General features: G+C 36.2%; 1 protein-coding gene across 1 annotated transcript in view; it reads right to left on the reverse strand.

The window, feature by feature from the left end:
- Positions 1-933: 933 nt before the first annotated feature.
- RNF11 (ring finger protein 11) overlaps positions 934-27,700 on the reverse strand; it is a 34,669-nt gene continuing 7,902 nt past the window's right edge. Inside the window, exons 2-3 of the mRNA XM_082431166.1 lie at positions 4,166-4,335; positions 934-2,844 (exon numbers count right to left, since the gene is read on the reverse strand). Coding sequence (XP_082287292.1) covers positions 2,673-2,844; positions 4,166-4,335 — 342 coding nt within the window. The 3' untranslated portion in view covers positions 934-2,672. The remainder of the gene's footprint in view (positions 2,845-4,165; positions 4,336-27,700) is intronic.

The following is a 27,700-nucleotide window of genomic DNA, read 5'->3' on the forward strand; positions in this document are numbered from 1 at the left end:
TGTTTGCCATTTTCAGTCTCAGGACCATAGGCAGTACTGCTTTGGACTCCTTTATTGTTATTCCTTTTTTAAAATGCATGCTTCCTTAAGAAGGAGCTTTGTTCACAGAAAATTTGTTACCTCAATGCTCACTATACTCTGTTTTATATTACACAGACACCAAAAGTAGTTGGAGAGTCTTCTAATACCTGAGATGTCTTATGAAGAACACTCATAGCATTTAAAAGGTTTGTGTGAACCAAACTACAAGTATCTTAAAGTATTTCAAATTGTTCGGTTCACATTTAAAAGAGTAAGATTCTTTTATTTTTTCCTGGTCAGGCTTTCCAGACATCTCAAATCCTACAGCTAAGCCTGAACATATCTTGCCCAAATCCAAATATGTTGTACCTATTATTTGGCTTAAGAAAATTTAGAAACTATCAAGCTTCTAAATTTATGACTAGATGGTATTAAATGCCAAGCCATAAAAAATACTTCCCCCAAAGTATATATACCTAGAAATTTTTAAGTAAATTTATACATGTGTGTTTTAAAGAAAGGATTAGAATATTCTTATGTAATCAATTCTAACTTTAGCCCTTTACAACTGTATTATAACTTTATTTAACTTGGTAAAAGCCAAAACTGATGGTTCTTAACATGGTATGTGGAGATCAAAATTAAAGAATACAAAATACCTTAAAAAAAAAAATAGCGTTCAGCTCAATCCTGGTTCCTTCAATATTACTGCCAAACTTCTGTGAAAGAAGCCTTGTAATAAAGACTAACAGCAACATAGAAGATGATTAAAAAAAAAAGTTCATTTACCAATTTTAACAATCTAGAAAAAAAGAAAGTGACTATAATACTTGATGACAGACATCATGTTTAAGTAGAAAACACAAAGATAAAAAAAGTAATACCGCTGAAAATATTGCACAACTTCAGGTGTTTCCTCCAAATTTGCTTTATGTAATTGGATATAAATTAATGAACAAAAACTTAAGCAAGATACATGTAACAATTTAACAGAACCTGATAATCTAATATCTTTCAATTTTTCTCAAACTCATCATGGGGCTCGTAAGAAAATTAACCAACATGGATACTGCTACAGTTGAATGTCAAATCTTTAAGTGCTTATGACATACTAAATTCTTCTATAATGCAATTATGAAGAACCCTTTGAGAAACTTGTGTTTTGTATGTAGAAAAGTGTTAAAGTCAAATATTCAACTCAATATAAAATAAAAAGAAACATTTCTGATTTGTTGGGTTGAGATTGCTTCTCCCTTTGCTAATGAATGATTTTTTAGCTGTAATATCACTGAGTTGAACAAATATGTCACCTTCGAGTACATAAAGAAAAATAAACACATGCTAAATGGATAAAACATTACAACTATCTTTACTAGACCATCTCTACCTCTAACACTTCAGAAGCTTAGAGATTCAGTGTTCTTATATTAACTGCAAGAAAAAGATAAAAGAGAAATTCCTTCTTTTTTGAGATCACAACTATGAAGTCATGTGGTTATACATATTCTGCATTTGTGTGCAAAACATGAAACACATTTATCTTAATTCTCCCTGCTTAGAATTGTCAGTCAACTAGCAGGACTGTCCTTCCAAGAAACAGAAACAGAGATGTGTTTTATATAACTTCAGTAACCTCAGCACTACAATAAGAAGAGATGCAGTATCCTTTTGCTATGTTCAAGACAACAGGGAAGGAGGTCACAGGAAAGAATAAATCAAAATTGTTACAACTGAGAAACTTTTCTCAGTTTAACCATGGTGCCACTTTCATTTTTACATAAACATGGTGGCATAATTCAAGCTCAATAAATCAGAATTCTTAATATTTAAAATTTACCTTGACTTTTAATTATCACCATATTAACAACCAAAATAATTAGGTGAAACACATAAGAAAGGGTAATATTAAACCCCACTTTACTAGAGTTGGTTTCTTAACACATTAACTCATTTTTTTATAGAAAAGGGATAGTGCATCTCAGTTTGCTTACAAGCTAGGAGATCACTTTGAATTCTGCATTTCCTAACTGCAAACAGATATAGCACTTATAACAGGTTATAAATAAACTGGTTTTCAAGCATAGAGCCAGCCCCAACGATAATAATACACTATTTAAAAAGACCTAAGGCAATGAATTCCATTTCCAATGGAAAAAAAGAACTGTGCAAACAAGCTTAAAACTACTTTTTTTGTGCCAGTGTTATAAAATGTAGCTTTTAATAAAACCTTGACCCAAATGCCAGCAACTTGAGAAAGAGAATTTGGGTGGGGGGAAGAAGAAAGTTATTTCATTTAGGAAAAACAACCACTATCTTTTTCCTAATCTTCAACATACACAATTTAAACATATACAGCTGCTGTATAACACTTTACACAATTCCTATGTACTGGAGCAATAACAAGATCTAAATACAATTATATTTTTGAACACTGGGTCAAGGCTTTACATAAAAATACCTTCCTACTTTTCCCCCTAAGTTTCTAAAATATCACATACTTTTTTTCCCCAACATCTGCAGCCATTCAGGAATTTTTAGGAAACTTTTGTGCATGATCTTAATTCCTAATCCCTGGCTCTTTGGGCTCAGTGACAAAAGATCAAAACCACCAAAAATGATGGTTCACTTGAAGTCAGATGAGAGACCCTGGCTCAATTAGTCTCGTAGGACGAAAGCAGTGCTGCATCAACTGGCTCCATGCAGGAGGGGCACGTGAAGGATCTCATCAACCAGTCGTCTATACAGTCCAGGTGATAGATGTGCATGCACGGCAGAAATCGAATTGGGTCCCCATAAACAAAGTCCATCATACAGATCACACACCTGTTGAGGGTGAGGGAGAGAAATAAGAAAGCATTTTTAGAGAAGTGATCCATCTAGAATACTCTTTAAAATCCCCATTACAAAGACAGTGTTAACATGAACAGATGAAAATGGCTTGCCTGTCATCCTACCACCTAAGCATCCGGATTGAATTTTTTCCTAATAAGTGTTATACAGCCACAGTCTCTTATTTCAATCACCTGGGAATTTGAAGAGTTTGAGAGCAATCAACAGGGCAAAGAGAAAGGTATCACATAGGGATCAAGTCCACTGCTAGAACTTTACTTGTAAAACAGCTACATATTACAGAAGAAACCTTAAGGAGAATGTGAAGCTTTAGTACGTAGAAAACCATGTTAGATTAATTTTATTTGAACTGTTTTTTTAGTGTAAGCCCAGATAGTTTTCACTTTAATACCTGTATGTAAATACAGAACCACTAATTTCAGCCTACTTACTGGGCTGCTACAGGCTAAAGTTCTCTTCAATAACCCCAGTTTCAAGCTCACTGCACTCTTCTACAGGTTCAAGAAGCAACCCAATTCGGCAGTCAATATTCTAGATAGGTTATAATCTTAAGTACTAGCCCTAAATGGTGCTACAGCTCAAACAACCAAACACAACATAGTAAATTACTTTATGTCTGTGTTGGTAAAGACCATTCTCAACCTAAAAGGAGAATGGCTGTCCTCATTAGAGATTCTCAGACAATAATGAGCTCTGAGGACAAAATCTCCCTTATATTTAACTCATCAGGCTTAGTACAATTATTCTACAAGTTAAGAAATGGATAAGATTTTCCTCATATCACTAAAACCCTTAGCAAACCATTTTAATGGCTACATAACCTACCAAAGTATTCCTCTACTGTTATTTTTCACTAAATAAAACTATGGTGACTATCTTTATGCATAAAACTCTAGGGATTGAAGTGAGGTACATATTTTAGGATAGATCTCTAGAATTAACTGTTTCAAAGGGTTTAGGATCTAAAGGTCCTTGACATCCTGCCAAATGGCTTTCCCAATTGATTAGGCCACCAGCAATGCTGGTACTACTTCACAGTTATTACACAGGTAAATCATTTTTAACTGACATTAACTGTCATCCAAGTGGACAGAGGCAACATATAAAATGGTCAGAATGCACACCATCATTTATTTCTTAGCTATTTTTATATGAAAATTCTTCTTAATTGCTACATCTAAACATTTCCTTGCAAGAACTGATTAAACATCTGACTTCCAAAATGCAGGAGAGTATTTTTAAAAATCAGATCTCTGAAGATAGATCTTTGAAATATGTATAAATTAAAACTTACTCCCGGATCTTTTTTTCTGATCCATCTCTTCCAGGGTCATAAACTCCTTTAGGCAGATGCTGTATAAGGCCTATTCTTTGAGCTATCCTAATTTGTTCCTCTTCAGTCAGCTGAGTTGCTAGGCGAGTCTGGCTAGGTGTTGGATGATAGACCGGAACTGGAACTTGTTCCTAAATTTTTTTAAATGGAGAAAAGAATTATTTTTTAAAAATTTGTTTTCTGGGGTAGTGTTTTCCTTTTGTTTCTTCCTTTTTTGGCTAGGGGAGGGGGCCTTGGGGAGAAGAAGACTGGACAAGTATGCTATAGCATGAGATTCTGTTTTACCCTGCCTTAACTTTAGCATATCTACCTATGTTTAAAGGATACTGAAACACAGCTTTACAGAAAAACTGGAATGGAATGTTACTTGAAGTATTTCTAAAGGAAAACCATATAACACAGACATATTCATTCCTGATACACAAAAAGATAAATCAATGTAACTAATTAACCAAATGGACTGTATTCAATATTCTGTAGGCCACAACGGAGTTTTGTGGCCTCAGTATATCATTATTTACATTAGAATTGACCATTATAGATTCTTCTTATTTGCAAACTTATTCTTTCTTTCCATACAGACAACAAGCTTAAAATTTATTTATTATTTATTTGGAAAGACTGGACATTATTGCAATAAACTTCTGTAAAATTTCTTTTAGGCTTTTGGATACATATTTAGATATGATAATCCAGTGAGCCAAATGAGGCCACCTTCCTTCCACATGGAATACACATCCAAGGACTCAACCAACCATGGATCATGTAGTACTGTAGTATGTATTTGTTGAAAAAAAAAAATCTGTGTATAAGGGGACCCGTGCAGTCCAAACCTGTGTTGTTCAAGGGTCAACTGTATTGCTTTTTTTTCCTACTCACATTTATGAGATAATTTTATTCACACGCTATACAGTCTTTCAACAGATACTTGAGTATCTATTATGTGCTAGGTGATGGGGAGTGAAGAGGAAACAAAATAAAGTTCCTAGATTGATGGAGACTGCTTCTTTAGGTAAGATACTCAGAAAAAATCTCTCTGATGAGACATTTGGGAAGAGACCTCAATGAATACGAGGGAAATAGTGCATCTCTGACCTAATGACTTCATTGTGGCTAAAACCATTTTTGAGCCACCTAATATGGTGTTTCAGACAACATCTCTACTGAATAAACTGAGACATAACACTTTCAATCCATGTATGATGTTTTCATGGGAAAATTTACGTTAAATCACAACTACCTATTCACATTACATTAGAAAATGTTATTTTCATTCATCCTGTAGGATCACTCATGATTTCTACAATTTAAGCACTCATTTACAATGACAGCCAACATTTGCAAGTATGAGATTATGCCTCCAGGAATAATTGTTAAATTTGTGTTAAGCTTTAAAAAAAAAAAATTCTGTGAAATAACCTCCATAAGCATTCAGAACTAGCATCAATTGAAGCTGTTTTGAGCCAATGGCTTCTGCGGTTCAAAATAAAATAATTAAGAATGCACCCATAATTAGAGCCTTCATAAGGGCTTAAGTATAAATATCCTTTTCAAAGAGAAATTTTAGGGGAAAGTCTCAGATACATATAAAGTAGGCTCAAATACTGAAATATTTAATTCAAGGAAAAATGCACTTCACTACAATGTCTCTTAAAGATACCATTATGTCCCTTTAAATTAGCCTTATTCTTATAAACCCCCTTTTTTTTTAACATATTTTTAAATTTTATTTATTTATTTATTTTTGGCTGTGTTGGGTCTTCGTTTCTGTGCGAGGGCTTTCTCTAGTTGCGGCAAGCGGGGGCCACTCTTCATCGCGGTGCGCAGGCCTCTCGCTATCGCGGCCTCTCTTGTTGCCAAGCACAGGCTCCAGACGCTCAGGCTCAGTAATTGTGGCTCACGGGCCTAGTCGCTCTGCGGCATGTGGGATCTTCCCAAACCAGGGCTTGAACCCGTGTCCCCTGCATTGGCAGGCAGATTCTCAACCACTGCGCCACCAGGGAAGCCCAAACCCCTTTTTTGACAGTAGTTATTATTGAGTTTCTTGTCAAAGGCAGTTCAACTTAAGACTTTAAATATTTCTTTTCTCTGAGATTCAGAACAAATCTGTAATTAAAGATCTCAAAACACAGTAAATCCTTTATCAAATAATTAAGATTACATTATCTGGTAAAATGTCAGTAGTTCAAAGTTTCATGTTTTACGAATTTCCACATAAAATCATTAATGGTTACTTTCATACTTCTAGCTCATGATTTAGGAAATAATAACCAAGCATGTGAGTGCTTATCAGAACTATATTCTTCATCCAAGTATTTATTTAGTTCATATTACATGCAAAGAAGATTTATTATTAAGTATGGTTCTTGGATCCAGATAACCTTGGGTTAAAGTCACTTCTCTGCCACTTAACAGAGTGACTGTGTTGAAATGATTTAACCTATCTGGGTTACCCTACCTTATATGGTTGCTATAAGACTTAAATGAGAAAGATGGTGAACCTTGGAATGGCAGGAACTCAATAAATAGTAGCTATTATAACTATTAACACTGCATTCGAAGAGCTATATTTATTACTGCAGCCCAATTAGCTGTTTCCTATGTTTCATGCCTGTCCATCTTACTGGCTTTGTTCTTGCTATCCCCTCTACCTTCCCCTGCAGGTCTCTTGGTCCAAATTCTACCTCGTCTAGCAGCTTGTTGACCTAAAGCTTTCCCCAATCCTCCTCCCTACCACACAATATTGACAGACTCTGCCTCTAGCCTCAGCTTAATTACATAGGTGTCTACCTATAAAAGAATTAAGACGATTATACAGAATACAGTAAAACTTTAGTTAACAAGTGCAGTCATCAAGTGAGAAGAGACTGTCAATTCTTCTAGCTTTCAAAGAGGAAGTGAAGTACAAAACTGACTGTATTTCAGGACTTCCCTGGTGGCGCAGTGGTTAAGAATCCGCCTGCCAATGCAGGGGACATGGGTTCGAGCCCTGGTCTGGGAAGATCCCACATGCCGCAGAGCAACAAAGCCCATGCGCCACAACTACTGAGCCTGTGCTCTAGAGCCTGCGAGCCACAACTACTGAGCCCGTGTGCCACAAATACTGAAGCCCACGCACCTAGAGCCCGTGCTCCGCAACAAGAGAAGCCACTGCAATGAGAAGCCCGTGCACCACAATGAAGAGTAGCCTCCGCTCACCGCAACTAGAGGTAGCCCACGCGCAGCAACAAAGACCCAATGCAGCCAAAAATTAATTAACTAATTAAAAACTGCATTTCTTTAGCACAATATGAAAACTTTCTTTCAGCCCTATATATCTACACCATTGTGACTACAGGCAATTTTTTGCTTTATAAAATTATTTTTTTAACAAATATTTCCTTTTAAACAAGTCTGTATATATACAAAAATTTTCAGTTTGTAGGTCAAACTCAGAGCATCTTTTATGCACTAGAAAAATAACTTTGTTGACCAGGCTTTATAGTGCATATAAAAGTTACATGACCCTTCTGTTATTAAAGATCATAAAAATGGCTGTTGCACCTCCAGTTTAGAAATTCACCTCTTTAAGGTTTTATACCTAGCAGGCTAACTTTCGATGCAGAAAAGTTTCATAGTTCAGAGTCAAAAAGCCTGTCCCTGATCTGCTACTTATTAGTCATAAGACCTTGACCAAGTTATTTACTTAACCTCTATTAGACTCAGTTTCTCTATGTGTAAAGTACCAGGACTACTGTAAGAATTAAAGGAGACTTGTAACTGCTGTCCCGGTACAGCATGAGACACACATACAAAAGCTCATTAAATAAATGTTAGCTAAATAAATGTTAGCTACTACAATATTATTCTGTCTCTACTAGTATGTGACTATAGAAAAGCATTCCAACGTTTAAGAAATGGACTGAATTTTCAATTTTGTATGTCAATTATAACTCAATAAACATGAAAATGAAATACAACAATTTTTTTAAAAAAGAAGAAATGGACTAGACTATGACAAAGGTAAGTAAAACTTGTCAAAAAAGAATCTTAGAAATTCACTTAAGAACAACTCTCTCATTTTACAGGCCCAAGCTTGCCTACAGTCACAAAATTACTGACAATGTTGGAATAAGAATTCTGGTCTCCCTTTTAAGCTGGTAATTTCCACTACATCACATGCTTGGTTGCTGGATAGGAAGGAGATTCTCCAAGTTAATGATTTGGACTTTGTCCATTTATACTACATTGAAATGACATTTTAAGAAAGCCATCAAAATAAAGAATTTCTAATAAAGTTATAAAGATTTTTCATCTGCTATAAAGGTTTTATAATGTCAACAACTTCTAAAAGTTGTTAAGAATTTCAAAGAACATCAAATCCATTTTGAAACTGCCCCGTAAAATAGATTCTATTGCTGACAGAAAAATAGAATCCCACACCCCCACTCCTACCTGGGGTACCTTCACAGAATCCTGGGAATCAATAGAACACTGTTTTTAAAACACTGCTATTTATGAATATGGGATTTTCAGTCTGAAAAATTAAATTATAAGATTTGAGTCTCTGATACTTCCTGTAGTAAGTTATTCTAACCCTCTGCTTTCTCTCCAACATCAAATGACTCTGGTTTGCAGACCTGAAGCTAACTACTATTGCCCCTGGCTTTGGTCCTATCTTTCTGGCTTGTCTCTGAATACAAGAAACTCTTCGGCCTCTGTTGTAACCCCTGCCAGCTCAGATTTTCAACCCTTGAATTACGATTTCCAGTCTAGACTACCTTTCATTATTCTCAGTCCCAGACCAACTGACCAGTCTTGATGACCCGTCATTCACATCAAGATATGACTCATACGGAAGTCAGTGGAACAATTCGTATAAGACTGTGGGTAATGAGGTACTCCTTAATCCTTGAACATACCTACTACAAACAAAAAGACTTTAACTGTCTCTAAGCATGTGCTTTTTAAGAGGCTAGATTTCTTTGGTCTTGTGGTTCACATATGGGTACACAGAACACAGAAAGCAGAACAGAAAAGGAAAGCTCTACCTTACGAAGAAGCATATTAATAGACAGAAAAACAAAACCCCTTATTCACATTATGGATGTATTTTCTTCTTTGGTATTTTTGTTAAACGAAAGAAACCCTCTAGATATTTTAAGTGATTCACCATTCTAATTTCAGTTTATATGCAACTTTTCAGAAACCCTCTATAGGGAAGAAAATGACTAAGAACTCCTGATATTTTAAAGATAGCCTCACCCTTCTTACCACACACACCTAGTTTTAATTCCCATCATACTTATTAAAAATGACCTTAAGTATGAATTACTATTTAGTAACTACAGATCCGATGGTATTTTCTAGGTGGCAAAATGTAAACTTGTTTCTCCTGTCAGCTAGAAGACACTGAATGGAAGATTGGGCAGGGATATAAAAACAGCACTGTTTAAAAGATCTGGACTCTGGGACAGTTCTCAACATTCCCTAACTGATGGCTCACTGTGCCTAAACTCTTTGTGTGAACAGTACGATTTATGCTGAACACTGCTTTCCCTCTGGGAGCCTAGAATTTTGGTATATGTTAGGCAGTGGCTCAGTACTTTGGGCTTCCCTGGTAGACAACACTTCAAACATGTTGGCACAATTCAGTGCTGGAGAATTAAGCACATTCTGTGTGACTCCACTAGGAGAGAACTCTTAGAAGCCTGTGCCTTTTCTATGGACCTATGCACCTTTTCCCTTTACCAATTTTGATTTGCGGTCTTTTGCAGTAATAAATCATAGCTGTGATTACAATTATATGCTAAGAATGATGAGTCCTCCAATGGAACTGAAGATCATTCTAGATAACGTTAAGAGTGATAGGGGGAATTCCCTGGCGGTCCAGTGGTTAGGGCTCTGCGCTTCCACTGCAGGGGGCTCGGGTTTGGCACTTACCCGCCTCCCCCACCCAAAAAAAAGAGTGGTGGATAGTGCCTGCATTGACTCCTTTGTTTTCAAGCAGTTTATCTGGTGATGTTCATTAGAAATGCTCCTTTGTGGGCTTCCCTGGCGGTCCAGTGGTTAAGACTCCGCACTTCCACTGCAGAGGGCATGGGTTCGATCCCTGGTCGGGTAACTAAGATCCCGCATGCTGCGTGGCGTGGCCACAAAAAAAAAAAGAAATGCTCTTTTGTGAAAAATGTGTGTTTTGAAAATGGCAGTTACACAGTACTTCTGTTTTATTCCTTTTTTCAAAGCAAGTTTGAAGGAACTAATATTTTGAACATTTATTATTTAGCACAGAGAAAAACACCTTTGACCTAGAAGGGTTATATGCTGAACTGTGTCCCCCAAAATTCTTAGGCTGAAATTCTAATCCCCAGAACCTCATGATGTGACGGTATATGGAGTCACAAGCGTGACTGTTTTTGTCCTGGTCTCTTCTCCTGCCCTATACTCTTCACCAAAACTATGTCCACGTTGACAGCTAAAACTACCACCTAGATATAAATGATTCACAAATTTATATTCCAGTCTAGATCTCACTTTTAAACTCCAGGCTCTACTTTGACAGTTCTAATTCGATGCCCCAAAATGAACTCCCCTCCAAAACCTGGTCCTCTTCCCTGTCTCAGTAAATGACACAACCACCTTTCTAGTTCTGGAAGACAGAAACATCCTTGGTACCTCCCTTCCCTTTACCTTCCCATATTTAATACATCACCGGGTTCTAGTGAATTTATTTTCTATTGAAATGCTGATGGAATCTGTTCATTTCTTTCCATGTCTATTGCCAGTCTAAGTTCCCATTTCTTTCCTGGTGTACAAGATTAGCTAGGAAAATCTCAATTTGTTCTCTACCCAGAAGTTACAGCAATCTTTCCAAAACAAATCCAACCCTATGCCCTCCTCAACATACTTTAAAACTCCTTCAATAGCTTCCCACTGCTCTTAGGATGAAGTCCAAAGTCCTTAACAAGACCTCCAAAGCCCTGCATAGTCTGGTTACCTACCTACCTACCACTCACCCTCTCCTTCCTCATCTAACAACTCACTGACTGCTTTCTAGCCCCACTGCCTTCTTTCAGATCCTTTAAAGAAGCAAGATCTCTCCTAGGTGAAGTCATAGCACCTGCTGTATTCTCTGCATGAAACACTCTCCTCCACCATCACTCTGCTTAAATACCTCTTTTTTCTTCCTTCTGAGCTCAGTTCAACTTCTATTTTCTCAGAAATCTTCCCTAACTAACCATTCTCCTCTATTATAGGCTCTTATACACCAAGTAACTTTCCTTCATAGCATTTGTCATAGTTGTAATTTTATATTTAGTTATAGTAATTTAAATGTTGTCTTTCCCACCAAACTGTAAGATCAATGATAAGAATTGTGTCTGTTTTTGCTCCTCACTGAATGGATAGATGAATAAATGACCTACTAAAAATGTTATCTACTAATAGCTAAAAATAGTCACCCATTAACTTACTCCCATGTTCCTTCTCATTTCAGTGTTTCTATACTCATTAAAGTTAGTATACATGCTATAACACTGGGATTACAGAGTTGTTTTTGCTTTGCTAAGTATATTCTTTAAGAATGACTGATAATAATAGTATCTCCACCAATCCCTCCAAAAAGTGAACCCTAAATATGATTTTGAAGAACTGTGGAAAATAACGTTTACAAATTAATCATTTACAATGTACAAGGGCACTTAGTACAAAATGAATGGGTTTATGAAAATCTAAATCACCAATGTAGTAAATTGCTAATTAATATAAATGCTGGCAACCTTCAAGGGTGGTTCAGTTGGCTGCCCTCACCTCTCTATGTCTATGAATATGATTCATGAAGTATTTTGTGTCTGGGCTAAAAAGGTGATTGTGTGACTGTTTTATTAATGTATTCCTTCACCACTAGACTATAAGCTTGATAAAGGCAGGGATTATGTCTGTTTTGCTCACCAATATATACTATTTACCTAGCACAGTATCTTTCACATAGTAGGGATTCAAACATTACTGGATAACTGAATGATTTAAATCAAAGCACTCATGTTCCTGTAATCCATGTCATATATTCTTATCAGGATTTTGTAAACATGCTATGAAAATTTTGCTAAGGATCTGGATTACGCCACAATAAAACCAAAAAGGAAAACCTGATATAAATTACAACCAACATTCCTTCTCCAAGTGATAATCTGGTTTGTTGCCTCTCTGAAATTTCTACCTACCTTTCTATCCCACAGTAACTTCAATTTGTCCAAAATCAAACTAATTATCTCCTTCTACTTCCACAATCCTTCTCAAGCTCAGAATTTCTATGCCCACTATCTAGGTTAATAATAGAAAAGTATAGTGGAAGGAACACAGACATATCATAGAATTTCAGCCTCTGGCACTTACCAGGTATGTGACCATAGGCAAGTTACTTAATACCTCTAAGCCTAAGGTTCCTCATCAGAAAAATGAATAGAATACCTATCTTAAAAGAATGTTATAAGGAATAACTAAGAAAATGTACAAACCACGATAGGGGCTCAAATATCTGGGCCTTCCTATAATGACATCATTAGTCATCCAAGGTACACATCCCTTCCTCCCTTCCCTTTATCCCCAGCATCTACTTAAATGCCTTACCTAACTACCATTTCCTCAATGTTGATAGAAGACATACATGTACTTGCCCTGTGAGTTTAAATTTTGAGAAAGAGGGAATTCACAGTAAGAGAAGCAAATATATTTCAAGTAAATTTAAACATTTTTTTTCCTCTTTAATGTTTTAATTCTCCACGTTCTCATGCAAAAAACAAAAAACAACAAAAAACCCCAAAGAGAATCCAAGCAAAAGCATTTGCTTTAAAGAAAGGGAAAAATTTAAATTAAAATGTGTTAGGAAAAGAAATGCAGCATCACGGAAAGGGGTAGAATAGACAAGGAACAAAGGATTACAAAATGTGCTGAGGCAGAGCAGAGGGCAAAGACAGGGTCAGTCACACAAAAAAGCAAGGTTTGACCTTCTGATGAGGAAAATCTCTGAAGTGTTCCAATTGTTTCTTAATAAATAATGAATCATCTATAAAATGATGAATGTTGTGAAAAATAAAATGGGCCCCAATCTCAGAGTTTACAAGTCAAGAAAGAAACAGATCAAAGTGTGAACTTGTCTGTCTGAAAGGCAATGCATTAAAAGTTGGACCCAGGTTAGGGAATATGATATAATTTCAGAAACTAAATAAAACAATGCAGTGGGGAAGTGCCTAAATAATGTGCTGAGGCTGGAAATAGTACAAGTCTGGTTTGTGGTGAAGGAAAAATAAAGTCACTGCCAAAGAATGCAGCTTGTCACCAAAAGCTGTATCCTTTCCTCCAGAAGAGTCAGCTCTTCTGATTTTCTCCTTACAGCCTTACAAACTGCTGCTGGCACCACCCCCTCCCCAGCTGCAGTTTCCTACTGGGAATGTTTTTTTCTGCATTTTGCCAGACTGAAACGTAAGGCCATAAAATGGAGGATTTGGAATAAATGATCTCAATGCATATTCTAACTCTGATGTTCAATGAATCTTGACCAAAAACCCTCAAACCAAACAAACAAACAAAACCCCAAAGACTAGCATTAATGCAATTCCTAAACCATAAAGGATAACAATTATACATAGAGGGGAAAAAAGCCAGCATCCCATCAATGATACTGACAAATGATATGTTTTATTTAATGAGATCAAACCAAAGTGATCTGCATGGAAAAAGAGCATTGCTTCCAGGAGGGCGTTTTGGCATTTATTTGTTTGCTTATTTTTTAAAGAAATGAAAAAGTTGGCTTCTTTTATTCATTACATAAATATTCACTGAGCACTTGTTATACAGGGTTATATACAGTATCCTAACTGGTGGAGAGCTGGTAGGCATCGTCACCACAGACACTCGGCATTAGCAAGTCATAAATCCATCTAAAGGTCAAGACAACTGAAATCAAGGTCACATTTTGAGCCTAGGCACAAATTACAATATTTCTTGAATACTCAACCATATTTCAGATGCTGCTTTAGGCAAAGGAGATACAGTGGTGACCAAGACAGATGAGGTCTGTCCTTACAAAGCCTAAATCCCCTACAATAGGGGGATACAGAGATATAGCAAACAAGAGAAGATGATTACCTCACTCACCCATGGCTCCTACTATCCCTAAATTGCCCATGACCTGGCAACTCCTGGGACAGGCATACATTCCAGTGGACCCACAGGCTAGTCAACATTTGATGACTTGCAACCTCCTGACTGGTGAAGAGAGGATGAATCAACAGACTGTCTTCTCTTAGAATTAGAATTGGAAAACTGAATTAACTGACCTGAAAGGTCACTGAGCAGCAAATACGAGATGTGTAAACTGAGGTTTGAGGAAACTGTTTGTATTAAAGACAGATTAGAAATGCTGAGTGAAGCAGACATTAGGAAAGCCCACAAATGAAAAACCCTGAAGCCTCTGGGTAAGAAAAATGGGAGAGAGTGGCTGCCTTGGCTCCTTGACATCTGTCTGATTCTAATCCATGTGTATATCGTTAAAATAAAGCACCTTTCCTCTGAGTTAATTTTGTCTAAAATAAGAGTCTCCTAAGCACCACCACTATTTTCTTTACTGAATGAGACCTAAATTAGACCACCTTTTCCTTCTCATCAAGCAAACTGATTTCCAGAGGGGAAATGGTACCCACTTACTAACAAAGAATTGCTTACCAGTGGGGCAGATCTCCAGGGTAGTTGTGGGCCTAGAGATATCCCATCTGACTTAGTGCATGAGTTACTGTTGGAACCACTTCTTTGCTACAGCCAAAAAATACTGGAATTTTTCTCATTTAAGCATCCTATCTTTGAATTTTACCAGTTCAAAGAATAATAATATACATTTCAATAACTATCTTTCATCCTTAAATGGAAGATTCAAATATATGACTACTTGAAAGCTAAAAGTAATAAGCCCAAGAATTCTTTGCAAAACCAGAGTCAGAATATACATAGCCTTTAAGGAGTTAAAAGACGAAAGCTTAAAACGGTGTTAATTCCAAAAACAATACGTTTGTAGCAGCCAAGCGTTGTCTTTGGAGCTCAGGAAGTCTGTTATTGCATTTACTGCACTAAGTTCTCTAACAGATACCTTCCCCCCTCTTTTTAAGGGTTATTTTTTGAAGGGCTAACATCATCAAAAAAAAATTAATTCCCTCTGAAAACTGGTGAACTTCAGTTGTAAGAATTCTGCAAAACTTTTTTTTTTAATTTTTAAATTTTATTTTATTTTTGGCTGCATTGGGTCTTTGTTGCTGTGCGTGGGTTTTCTCTAGTTGCGGCGAGCAGGGGCTACTCTTCGTTGTAGTGCGCGGGTCTCTCATTGTGGTGGCTTCTCTTGTGGAGCACGGGCTCTAGGTGCACAGGCTTCAGTTGTTGTGGCTCGCGAGCTCTAGAGCGCAGGCTCAGTAGTTGTGGCGCACGGGCTTAGTTGCTCCGCAGCATGTGGGATCCTCCTGGACCAGGCCTCGAACCTGTGTCCCCTGCGTTGGCAGGCGGATTCTTAACCACTGCACCACCAGGGAAGCCCCTGCAAAACTCTTTAGGAGGTGTATTTCTTGGATTCTAACAGCTTTTTGCTGCTACTGTTGAAGTGTAGTTGATTTACAATATTATATTAGGTTCAAGTGTACAGCAGTCATTCAATATTTTTATAGATTATACTCCATTTAACCTTATTACAAAACAATGACTATATTTCCCTGTGCTGTACAATATATCCTTGTTGTTTATCTATTTTATACAATAGTTCTTTGGCGACTTACAACTTAGCATGTTTTACCCATGTTGTAGCATTTATCAAAACCTCATTCCTTTTTATTGCTGAATAATACTGCATTGTATGTATATACCACATTTTGTTTAGCCATTCATTAGCTGATGGACATTTGGGTTGTTTCCACTTCTTGGCTATTATGAATACACTGCTATGAACATTTGTGTGTACAAGTTTCTGTGTGGGCATGTTTTCAATCTTGGGTATACACCTAGGAGCAGAATTGCTGGGTCATAAGATAATTCTATTTCAATCTTTTGAGCAACTGCCAAACTGTTTTCCAAAGCGCTTGTACCATTGTACATTCCCACCAGAAGTTTATGATGGTTACTTCCAATTTCTCCACATCATTGCCAAATCTTATTTTCTGTTTCTGTTTTTTGTTTGTTTGTTTTAAATTACAGCCACCCTAGTGGTTTTGATTTGCATTTCCCTGATGGCAAATGGTGTTAAACAACTTTTCATGTGCTGGTGGCCATTTGTATATCTTCTTTGGAGAAATGTCTATCCAGATCTGTTACTCCTTTTTAAAACTGGGATTTTTATCTTCACTGAGTTGTAAAGAGTTCTGTATATATCCTGAACATAAGTTGCTTATCAGATAGATGATTTGCAAATACTTTCTTGCATTCTATGGTTTGTCTTTTCACTTTGCTGGTGTCCTCTGAAGCACAAGTTTTTAATTTGATGATATCCACCTGATGTATTTTTTGGTCAGTTGTGCTTTTTGTATCATATCTAAGAAGGCTTTACCTAATCCAAGGTCAAGAAGACATCTATATTTAAGAGTTTCATAGTTTTAGCTCTTACTAAAACTATAGTATAGGTATATGAACCACTGAGTTTATTTTTGTATATGGTGAGAGGAAGGGGTCCAACCTCATTATTTGTATGTGAATATGCAGGTGTCCTAGCACCAACTGCTGAAAATTGTTTTGAAAAGGCCTATATTTTAATGTGAGTTTTCCCAGAAGCCTAGTGAAATATTTCAGGGAGGAGGTTAAAGGAGTAAGGATTTTATAAGACTGCTTATTTTAAGCAAACGGGATCTCTTCATGAGGTCTAAAAAAAAAAAATTAGTCTGACCAAGTATGTTTTCTATATCCTCTAGTCAAATCAGCTGCTGAAGCTTCTACATAGCTGGTTCTTATTTTCTAATGGACTATGCATTCAATATCATATCCCTGGGACTTCCCTGGTGGTCCAGTGGGTAAGACTCCACGCTCCCAATGCAGGGGACCTGGGTTCGATCCCTGGTCAGGGAACTAGATCCTGCATGCATGCCGCAATTAAAGATCCTGTGTGCCACAACTAAGACCTGGCACAGACTAAATAAGTAAATAAATAAATAAATATTTTTTTAAAAAAGCACGATCCATAAAAAAATACTGATCAACCAGTCTTAATGAAAATGAAAATTAAAAAAAAATACCATATCCCTCATACTTGCCTTCTAATTGTTCATGTTGTTTCATGTAACATACCCTAACACAGAAAACAAGAAAAATTATAATTGTCTTACGGTGATCCTCTTTAAGACACAGACACTTTGGATCTCAACATTGAGACTGTATTAAATAAATACTGAGATGCTGATACTTGTCCACTAGACTGCTCAGATTATGCTGAGTATCAGCACCTACAAGTCTTAAACTAGAAAATCAGGTTTAGTCTTTAGATTCTTCCTCAAGCTCAATTCCAGGGGTCAGGTCATCAGGAAATCTCTAACTCGTAAGCAGAATATGGAATACAGAGTGCTTAAGTCCTTTTGCTAATGAACCTCCAAAAAAAAAAAAAAAAAAAGGCTTCCTAATACAAATATAAGTAAAACAAAAGTTAAGATTACTAGAGAGATACTAATGTTTCCAAACGTAAAGTTGCCCTAAGCAAGGCTATCTACCCATCAGCCAGCTATTTACAACTTATTTTCAAACTGAAACTGTCAGCACACTACTTTTTCATAAAAGCTCCCCTGGTACAATTTCTAGATGAGAAACACATCTCAACATCTCCTCTACCCCTACCACCATCAAGAATCAAGAAACTTATCCTGGAATATCAAGAAATAACCTGAATGTATAGGACAGTAATATGGACTTAATAGATTTATAGATTTAATGGTTTTAAAAAATTTGAGCTTTCAAAACTACAGTAACATGAGAAAATGCTTGTAAAATGACACTGAGTAAAAACTAAAAGTATGCAAAAAATATTAGAGAGTAATATTATACATATTTTAAAATATTTGCATTTGGGAAAAAAGCATAAAACTTAGTACCCTTTAGGTAGTTACCACCCATTCCTCCTTTTCCCCAGCTGTTTCTATGGACTTACCTATTCTAGATATTTCATATAAATGGAATCACAGACTACATGACTTTTTTTTTGGTGTCTAGCTTCTTTCACTGAGCATTATATATTTGAGCTTCATCCATGCTGTAGTATGTATTAAGTCCAATTTTAAGATATAGTGAACCAGTCATACATAATTCTTTTGAGTTTCTTGCATGTAGGGTACTATTAGCTAAACAATATTTGGTTTCAACAAGGCAACTTGGAGTGCAAAGGTATACAAATCAGTGGAAATTAACTTGGTTTTTTATACTTAAAATTGCAAAACTACAAAGAAAAAGGATTGTTAAATTTCACAATATCTTTTTAAAGTATACAAACCACTTCTAGTTTAGAATTATGTAATGAAATCCAATGATACACGCTGTGTACCATAAGTCAGGAAAACATGGCTCAGTGTGGTGTTACAAAATAGCTGTGTGACCCTGTCACACCCATTCAGTCAAATATCCAAGAGTATAGGTCATCAAATGTTCTTAAATTTTTGTTCTTTGTATTAAATAGCTGGCACTGAGGGATCACTGTTTAATAGGAGACCTGGCAGCAGTAGACAAGATATAATGAAGAAGGCAATGAAAGAAAGTAAGAACAAAAGTTTGAGATGATAGATGAGAGGTTGTTAATTGAGATCTGGGCTTAAGGGGGGTACATAAATTCCTTGAAATTGCATGCAAAATTCTGTGCATCTTCCCAGGAAGAGGACTTATGGTTTTCAGCTTCCCAAGAGTTATTAAATAACGAAAGGGTTAAGAGACACTTCTGTGAACTTGGATGGTTGCCACAGAAACAGAAAAACCAGTTGAAGGAATATAAGGAAACATTTCAAACAAAGAGATAAAAGAAATCTTGGTTTTTGACACCTGAACACCAGTCCTTCAAGAAGCCATCTCACAAAACTGTAACCAAAAGTTAGCTGTCTCACCTCAAGCCTCCTCTAGCACCTGTCACCCATATGACTTTGTACTGTTTCATGTTTGATCTTATGCTTGGCCCATGGTACCTAACAGTGAGAGTGACCTCCCAGACCCACGAAAGTTAACTGAAAAAATTGTAACCACTTTCAGGTGCCTTAAGTCAGTGCAAACAAACTTATAATTTAGACTTAATGAATTTTTCTATTTTACGTTAAAATTACACATTCTATAACTAAAAAACAACAGTAGAAAACTGAAATTCTTTGGAAATTAGGCAGTAATGCCTTCTCATAGAGCTCTGAACCCAAAACACAGTCTTTGCCCTAAAAAGGACTCCTTGCCCTTCACTTCATATGGGCTAGATCTATTTAACCTTGAATGGAGGGTCCCAATTTGAGTCTACCAAAAAATATTCTTAATTCTTCACTATCAAAAGGTGATTTCTGAAAGTGACTTCTGACTGACAAACATGTAGTTTAAGGAGTTTTCCTGGCTATTGTCTCCAACTTTGGTCTAGTGACTCCCTTACCTCCATCTAGTTTATTGACCTGGCCAGATTTCCCTAGATGTGGTATTTTAATTCCTGCTTATCTGAGCAAGTGAGTCTCCACACATCAGCTCTTTAACCTGAATATTAAAGTTCAGTCTGCTGGCCCAAAAATGGACCACCTAGCTCTCTGTATCCAGATCATTTGGACCACTTAACTTTTAGAGTCAAACATACAGTCCTGCTCACATATGCACCTATCTCCAGTTAGTCTTTCCATCTTGTTAAAATAGAGGCACTATCAAAAGAATGGTAATGACCTAAATGTCCATCAAATAGGGAACTGGTTAAATAAATAACAGTACACACAATGAATACTATGCAGCCCTAGAGAAGAATGAAGCTTTTTATGTACGGATAGGGAAACAACTTCAAGATACAGTGTGGAAAAAAAAAGCAACATGCAGAATTGTTTTGTACAGTGGGCTACTTTTTGTGTAAAGGGGTCAAGGAGGACTACTTGTATTTGTTTGCATGTGTATAAAATCTCTTGAAGGATATACAAAAAACATAACTTTAGTTGCCTACTGGATGTGGAACTGAGTGGCTAGAGAACAAATAAGATGTCTCATCCGTACTTTTCTAGAATTTGACCACATGAATATATTATTTAAAATCATTAAAAAATAAATTTAAAGATTGTTTTCTTTTGTGTAGGCCAACCCTACTACCTCTGTTTGGATTCCATGTGCTTCCACCTTCTCAGAAACCTTATACTACAGATTTTTGCTGCTCTCCCTATTCAACTTCTTTTCACTGCATCCTTCCCATCAGCTTATAAACATAAGTCTTTCTCATTAAAACAAACTAATCCACTGTCGATTCCACATCTAATTATTGCCCTATTCCTATACCCCTCCCCTGCTTCACAGGCGATCTTCTCCCAAAATCATCTGTTCTTGATGTTTCTATATCTTAATCTCCTGGAAAAATTCTTACCATACAATCCATTACTAAGTTCTGCTGTTTTTGTCTCTCAAATATCAATAGAATTCATCTATAACTCTTCATCTCTACTGCCAACACCCTAGCTAACAATATCTGCTAATGCAGTGGCTTCCTAAATAGTACATATACTCTTTGTTCTCAGAGACCTTCTTTAAAAATACAAATCTAATTTAATTTACATAATACCCCCCTCCCAACCCCACCTAAAATCCTTCACTGGCTAGCTTTCCTCTGTTCTAGGATAAAGTCCAAAATCCTTAATAAAGATAATAAATGTAAAGAACCTGGCACAAACATCTTAATGACTATTCCCAGGGTACAAACATGTACCCACTTCTCTAAAATGCTCTTTTTAGAGAGGCAAGTTTGAATTCCTAAGGGATTTTGTTTGAAATGCCAGACATAAAAAATATTTTAAATGTATTTCATAATCTTATCTTTTTGGTACAATATCTTGGAGTCTTTTTCTGGACTGCAGGTCATGAACATTGTGGATTATAAAATAAGTTTTAGAGGGTCAAAGCTAGGACTTTTTAGAAAATGAAATAGAATATACAGAATATAAAATAGTAAGGGTCAATACTGTTTTATGAAATTTGTTTCCATTTTTACAAACTGAAACATGGTATAAAATGTATTTTTTCTATTTTGAGTTGCCAAAAAAATATCTGAACTCCATGGTCTAAGCAATTTGAGATTATGATACTACTGTTTTCCTATGATACAATTTTTTTCATCTATGACTATGAAATTATACTTCAAGTTAATTGAAGGTTTCAGAATTTCAGCCATTTTAAAATGGCTCTATTTCACACTACCTAATCTTAAATGAGGTCTGATAATTTACCTAACAATGTTGCAACAGCAAAATTTAACTGAATACCTATACCACACACCTATCAGAACTCTGTGGCTCAAACCCCAAAGGCTTTGCGGTTTCTGGCAGCAGAAATATGAGCTCATTACCTGCAACTCAGAGACTGCCTCTCAGGGATTCTTAACCTTCTTTGTGGCATGGAAACCTTTACCAAGCTGATGAAAAGTCACAGATCCCTTCTCAGAAAGTGCTTTTGAATGGATACATAAGATTACCAAGGAAATTAGTTACACTGAAATACAGTTCTATTCTGGACCCTGTAAGGATCCGTGGACCTAAGGGTAAGTATTCATCAATCTAAAGGTTACACTGAGTTTAAAAATTTATACGTAAGAAGTCCTAGGTAACTAAAGCACATTTTAAGAAATAAAAAGCATTTTGAGAAACAATATCTAGGAACAAAAGAAAATTCCAGATAATGAAACACAATGGGGGATGGGAGGTGTATGTGAAAAATGAAATACTGATAAGCTTACCTCAGTATTAAGGAAGGTTTCTTCCCTTTCTCTATTTCTCTACTCTCATGTATATATGGACTTCCTACTAAAATCAACTTTATTTACTTAAGCTAATTTCTGCAACGGAAACTCTAAAAATAATTTTTTGAACCTTAAAAAAAAGTACAAGGTGCCCATGTATCCAAATCCCCAAACAGTTTATTCACAAATAAAAATGCTGCTCTACTCACAGGTACTACCTTTGGGCTCTCTTCTATTGGCAGCTGCTAGGAAATACTATGACAAGCCTAATTATCTGATTTTCCAATATGCAGAATATTAGAAGAGTTACTATAAGGGGAGCTGCATTAACAGCAGATGAAGAACCATCAGACAGTGGGAAGACAATGAGAAAAAAAAAATTATAAAATGCTGGTACAAGAATTAAAGCAGAAGGACTTCCCTGGTGGTGCAGTGGATAAGACTCCACGCTCCCAATGCAGGGGCCCCAGGTTCGATCCCTGGGCAGGGAACTAGATCCCACATGCATGCCTCAACTAAGAGTTCACATGACACAACTAAGGAGCTTGAGTGCTGCAACTAAGGAGCTGCTGAGCCACAACTAAGGAACCTGAGAGCCAAAACTAAGGATCCGGCGAGCCGCAACTAAGACCTGGTGCAACCAAATAAATAATATTAAAAAAAAAAAGAAAAGAATTAAAAGCAGAATAGATTTCATTCAGTAACACAAATATTCCTACATAATAAGACTCTGGGGCACCATTCTATCACCTACAGAGAATAATAAACTAATCCGTCTAATATGTTTTGAATCAGTAAAATGAGATGAAAATCTGCTCAGATGTCAGTATTTCAGTGATTTATGGGGGAAGGAGTGAGAATGAAAAGGGAGCATTGTGAAGTTTGAAAAGACCCAGCTGCGAATCAGTCTTGGTAAGACACTGTTACCAAAGACAATGTTCTGGAATAAAAAAAAAGTTAAAAATGTGTAACATATTTTAGAAGGTTTCTATACAAAATTTATCTATCCAAAATAAATTGTTTGAATTGGAAAATTTCACTTAAATCTAATTGCAGTTGTACTTTCTACAACTGGATCCATTCAATTCTCCTGTGTGATTTCAATACCCCATCTTTTTAAGTCTTGTTTTTTAAGTCTCCTTGCTCCTTCATTACCCTGAACAGACTACTTATCAGTACCTATGGCTTCAGGGCCCTCTTAAGCTTCAAATCTACTTCTATTACTTCTACATTTAAAAAAATATCACAGGGCTTCCCTGGTGGCACAGTGAAGAATCCGCCTGCCAATGCACGGGACACGGGTTCGAGCCCTGGTCCAGGAAGATCCCACATGCTGCGGAGCAACTAAGCCCCATGTGCCACAACTACAGAACCTGCGCTCTAGAGCCTGCGAGCCACAACTACTGAGCCTGCGTGCCACAACTACTGAAGCCTGCATGCCTAGAGGCCGTGCTCTGAAACGAGAAGCCACCGTAATGAGAAGCCTGCACACTGCAATGAAGAGTAGCCCCCGCTCGCCGCAACTAGAGAGCCCGCGCGCAGCAACGAAGACCCAACGCAGCCAAAATTAAACTAATTAATTAATTAATTAATTTAAAAACCCCAAAAAACCCACAATGAGATACCACTTCATAGGCACTGGAATGGCTATAATTAAAAAAAAAAAAAAAAGATAGTAAGTTTTGGTGATGATGTGCAGAAATTGGAACCCTTGTGCACTGCTAGTGGGAATGTAAAACCATACTACAAGTGTTTTGGAAAACAGTTTGGCAGTCCCTCAAAAGGTTAAACATGGAATTATGTGACACAGCAATTCTACTAGGAAGTGTATAACCAAGAGATATGAAAACATATCTGTACAAAAACTTGCACACAAATGTTTATAAAAGCATTCATAAGAGCCAAAAAATGGAAGCCCAAATGTTCATCAATGAAGAATGGCTAAACAAAATGTGGTTGATCCACACAATGAAATACTTCACAATAAAAGAAATGAAGTCCTGATACATGCTACAACATAGATGAATCTTGAAAACAGTAAGACACCAGCGACAAAAGACCACATATTAGTATGCATACTGGTATGCACTTCTCATTGGGGAAATGCAAATCAAAACCACAATGAAACACTTCTACACACTTATCAGAGTGTCTAAAATAAAAGACTGGCAATACCAGGTGCTGGTAAGGATGTAGAGCAAACAGAACTCTCGTATATAGCCGATAGGAGTGTAAACTGGTAAAACCACTTTGGCAACTTATTTTGAAATGCATCAAAAAATAGGAAGAATTGATAAAGGGACTGGATATGTGTTAAAACAAATATAGCAAAATGTTAACTACAGTCTAAGTGGTAGGAATATGGGTATTCAAACAATTCTGTCAACTTCTCTTTGTTTTTGAAATTTCCATAATAAAATATTGTGGGAAAAACTAAATATATACCTGTTCCATTACCCAGCATTTCCACTCCTGAATATAAACCAAATAGGTATTTACGTATATTTTAAAAAATATTCACAGCACATTCATACAGTCAAAAACTAACACAAGCCAAATATGTATTAATAGTAAAATGGATTTTAAAAGTATATTTATACAACTGAATCCTCTACAGCAATGAAAAATAATACGAGCTACTGCCACAAATATGGAACATCATAATCGAATTTCACAAACAATGCTGAACAAATTATTTAAGTTCAAAACTGGGCAAAACAAATAGAAGGTGCTAAGAGGTCAGAACAGTAGTTACCTTTGGGGAAGGGGTATTGACTGTTAGAGGAGATATGAGGGAGCCTTTTGGTGGGTTGGATATTAGCTATATCTTGATGGTGGTTATAGTATGTAAAAGGTCATTGGACTATATAGTTAAGATGTTATTTATACTATTAAAGATATACTCTTTATTTTATATAAGCAATAAAAAGGTTTTACACACACACGCACATATTATACTTTAACTGTACAACATTATACAACTCCCTCTAAATTCATGCTCACCACCTACTGATTATTCTTCCAGCTCCAAGCTCCCCAACTCATAGTTTAATCAGGGCAGTTCTTTTGCTTTTATTATTTTTTACATTGATGTTCATCATTTGATGTCTTCAGAAGCTAAAGAGTTATTTTGTGATTCACTGCCCTATCATAAATTGATCCTCCAACTTAAAAAGTCTCAAGTTTAATACTTGATTATACTGTTTCACACTGAATAAATGCTTCATGTATATACATTTATCTTGTCTCCTTAAAGTGGTAGCTCCTTAAGGGTAAAGGACTCATTTCTCCTTTCACCTTGGTGCCCAACACATACCTACTGACCGATAGAAGAAATGAAGTATCAAGTGTCCTGATTTTTATCCTTAAAGCCTTGCTACTCAGTTTACGGTAAACTGCTTTTTTCCCCCACATATATAAGAATTAAATTGTTATACAAAATTACATGTAATTTTAACTAATTGGATCAATTATAAAAGTCTCATTCTTCTTAAAGCCATTCAGCTTCATAAGAATTCAGAAAGTTTTAATAAATTTAGGAACTAATATATCTGGAGGATTGCTTTCTTCATTCCCACACCTTCAGATCCCTTACTTACCTTACTGTATGCTCTCTGGATTAAGTAACAAGATAATTACTCAACTGCCCCTGGGAGCACACTCCATGTTGGCTATTTAATTAAAAGATAGGTATATGTGCATTCATATTAAATGAACTCAAAGTATTTTTAATTGGTTACAATAAGGAACTCTTCTAAGACTTGAAAAGCAACATACCATAAAGTCAAATTGAATATCAAAACCAAAAGGTCAGGCAGATTCTCCAAGAGCAGAAAATATATTTAGTTCTCCCTTATCACTTTACTTTTCAACTGCATGTAGCAATTTCTTCTGCCATTAAAAACACACACTTTGGCTATCTATATGCTAGCTTTTCCTCACATCTTTCACTCACATTTCCACTCTGAGTCTTCAGTATCTTTACCACCTCACTCTTGATTTCATTTACATCACAACTGCAAAAATCCTGAATACTGAACAGGTTAGCAATATCACAAATATTTGTTAAATTCAATATTAAAAGTTACTGACAAGGAATCAACTTCTGGAAATTTGTTACAGCCTATTTTTTAATAATCTGTTGATACAGGACAGAAACACATAATCCCTAACTCTTTGCTTGAAGAAAGGTAATACACAGAAGATAGTTACATTTAGAAATGGCTTGAGGCAAGATGACAAAGAAATACAACATCTAATTCCAACTGTATTTAAAATCATCCTCTTTTCCCTTCCTTCCTCATTTCTAGAAATTTTGAACTTGGCTGAGACAGTAAAGACAGAAAGAAGTGGTACAAGCTGAAGAAAAAAAGTCAGGGAGAACCTATAGTAGCCATTCTGTGACAATTTTTCCATGCAGAAGGAACAAGGAAAATTAAGATCTTTAAAAAAATATCCCCTTCTACCTAAAGTATTATATTATGATTTTTAAAAGATCTAAATTTTACAAACATATACTAGAAAGTGCTGACTAAAAAATATTTTAAGAAAGTCAACATTGCAACAAAAAGAATAAAATATCTAGTAATAAACCTACCTAAGGAGACAAAAGACCTGTATGCAGAAAATTATAAGACACTGATGAAAGAAATTAAAGATGATACAAATAGATGGAGAGATATACCATGTTCTTGGATTGGAAGAATCAACATTGTGAAAATGACTCTACTACCCAAAGCAATCTATAGATTCAATGCAATCCCTATCAAACTACCACTGGCATTTTTCACAGAACTAGAACAAAAAATTTCACAATTTGTATGGAAACACAAAAGACCCCGAATAGCGAAAGCAATCTTGAGAACGAAAAATGGAGCTGGAGGAATCAGGCTCCCTGACTTCAGACTGTATTACAAAGCTACAGTAATCAAGACAGTTTAGTACTGGCACAAAAACAGAAATATAGATCAATGGAACAGGATAGAAAGCCCAGAGATAAACCCACGCACAAATGGTCACCTTATCTTTGATAAAGGAGGCAAGCATATACAGTGGAGAAAAGACAGCCTCTTCAATAAGTGGTGCTGGGAAAATTGGACAGCTACATGTAAAAGAATGAAATTAGAACACTCCCTGACACCATACACAAAATAAACTCAAAATGGATTAAAGACCTAAGTGTAAGGCCAGACACTATCAAACTCTTAGAGGAAAACATAGGCAGAACACTCTATGACATAAATCACAGCAAGATCCTTTTTGACCCAGCTCCTAGAGAAATGGAAATAAAAACACAAATAAACAGATGGGACCTAATGAAACTTAAAAGCTTTTGCACAGCAAAGGAAACCATAAACAAGACCAAAAGACAACCCTCAGAATGGGAGAAAATATTTGCAAATGAAGCAACTGACAAAGGATTAATCTCCAAGATTTACAAGCAGCTCATGCAGCTCAATAACAAAAAAACAAACAACCCAATCCAAAAATGGGCAGAAGACCTAAATAGACATTTCTCCAAAGATATACAGATGCCAACAGACACATGAAAGAATGCTCAACATCATTAATCATTA

The sequence above is a fragment of the Balaenoptera physalus genome, assembly GCF_965194825.1.
Source record: "Balaenoptera physalus genome assembly, chromosome: 1".
Classification (NCBI taxonomy): domain Eukaryota; kingdom Metazoa; phylum Chordata; class Mammalia; order Artiodactyla; family Balaenopteridae; genus Balaenoptera; species Balaenoptera physalus.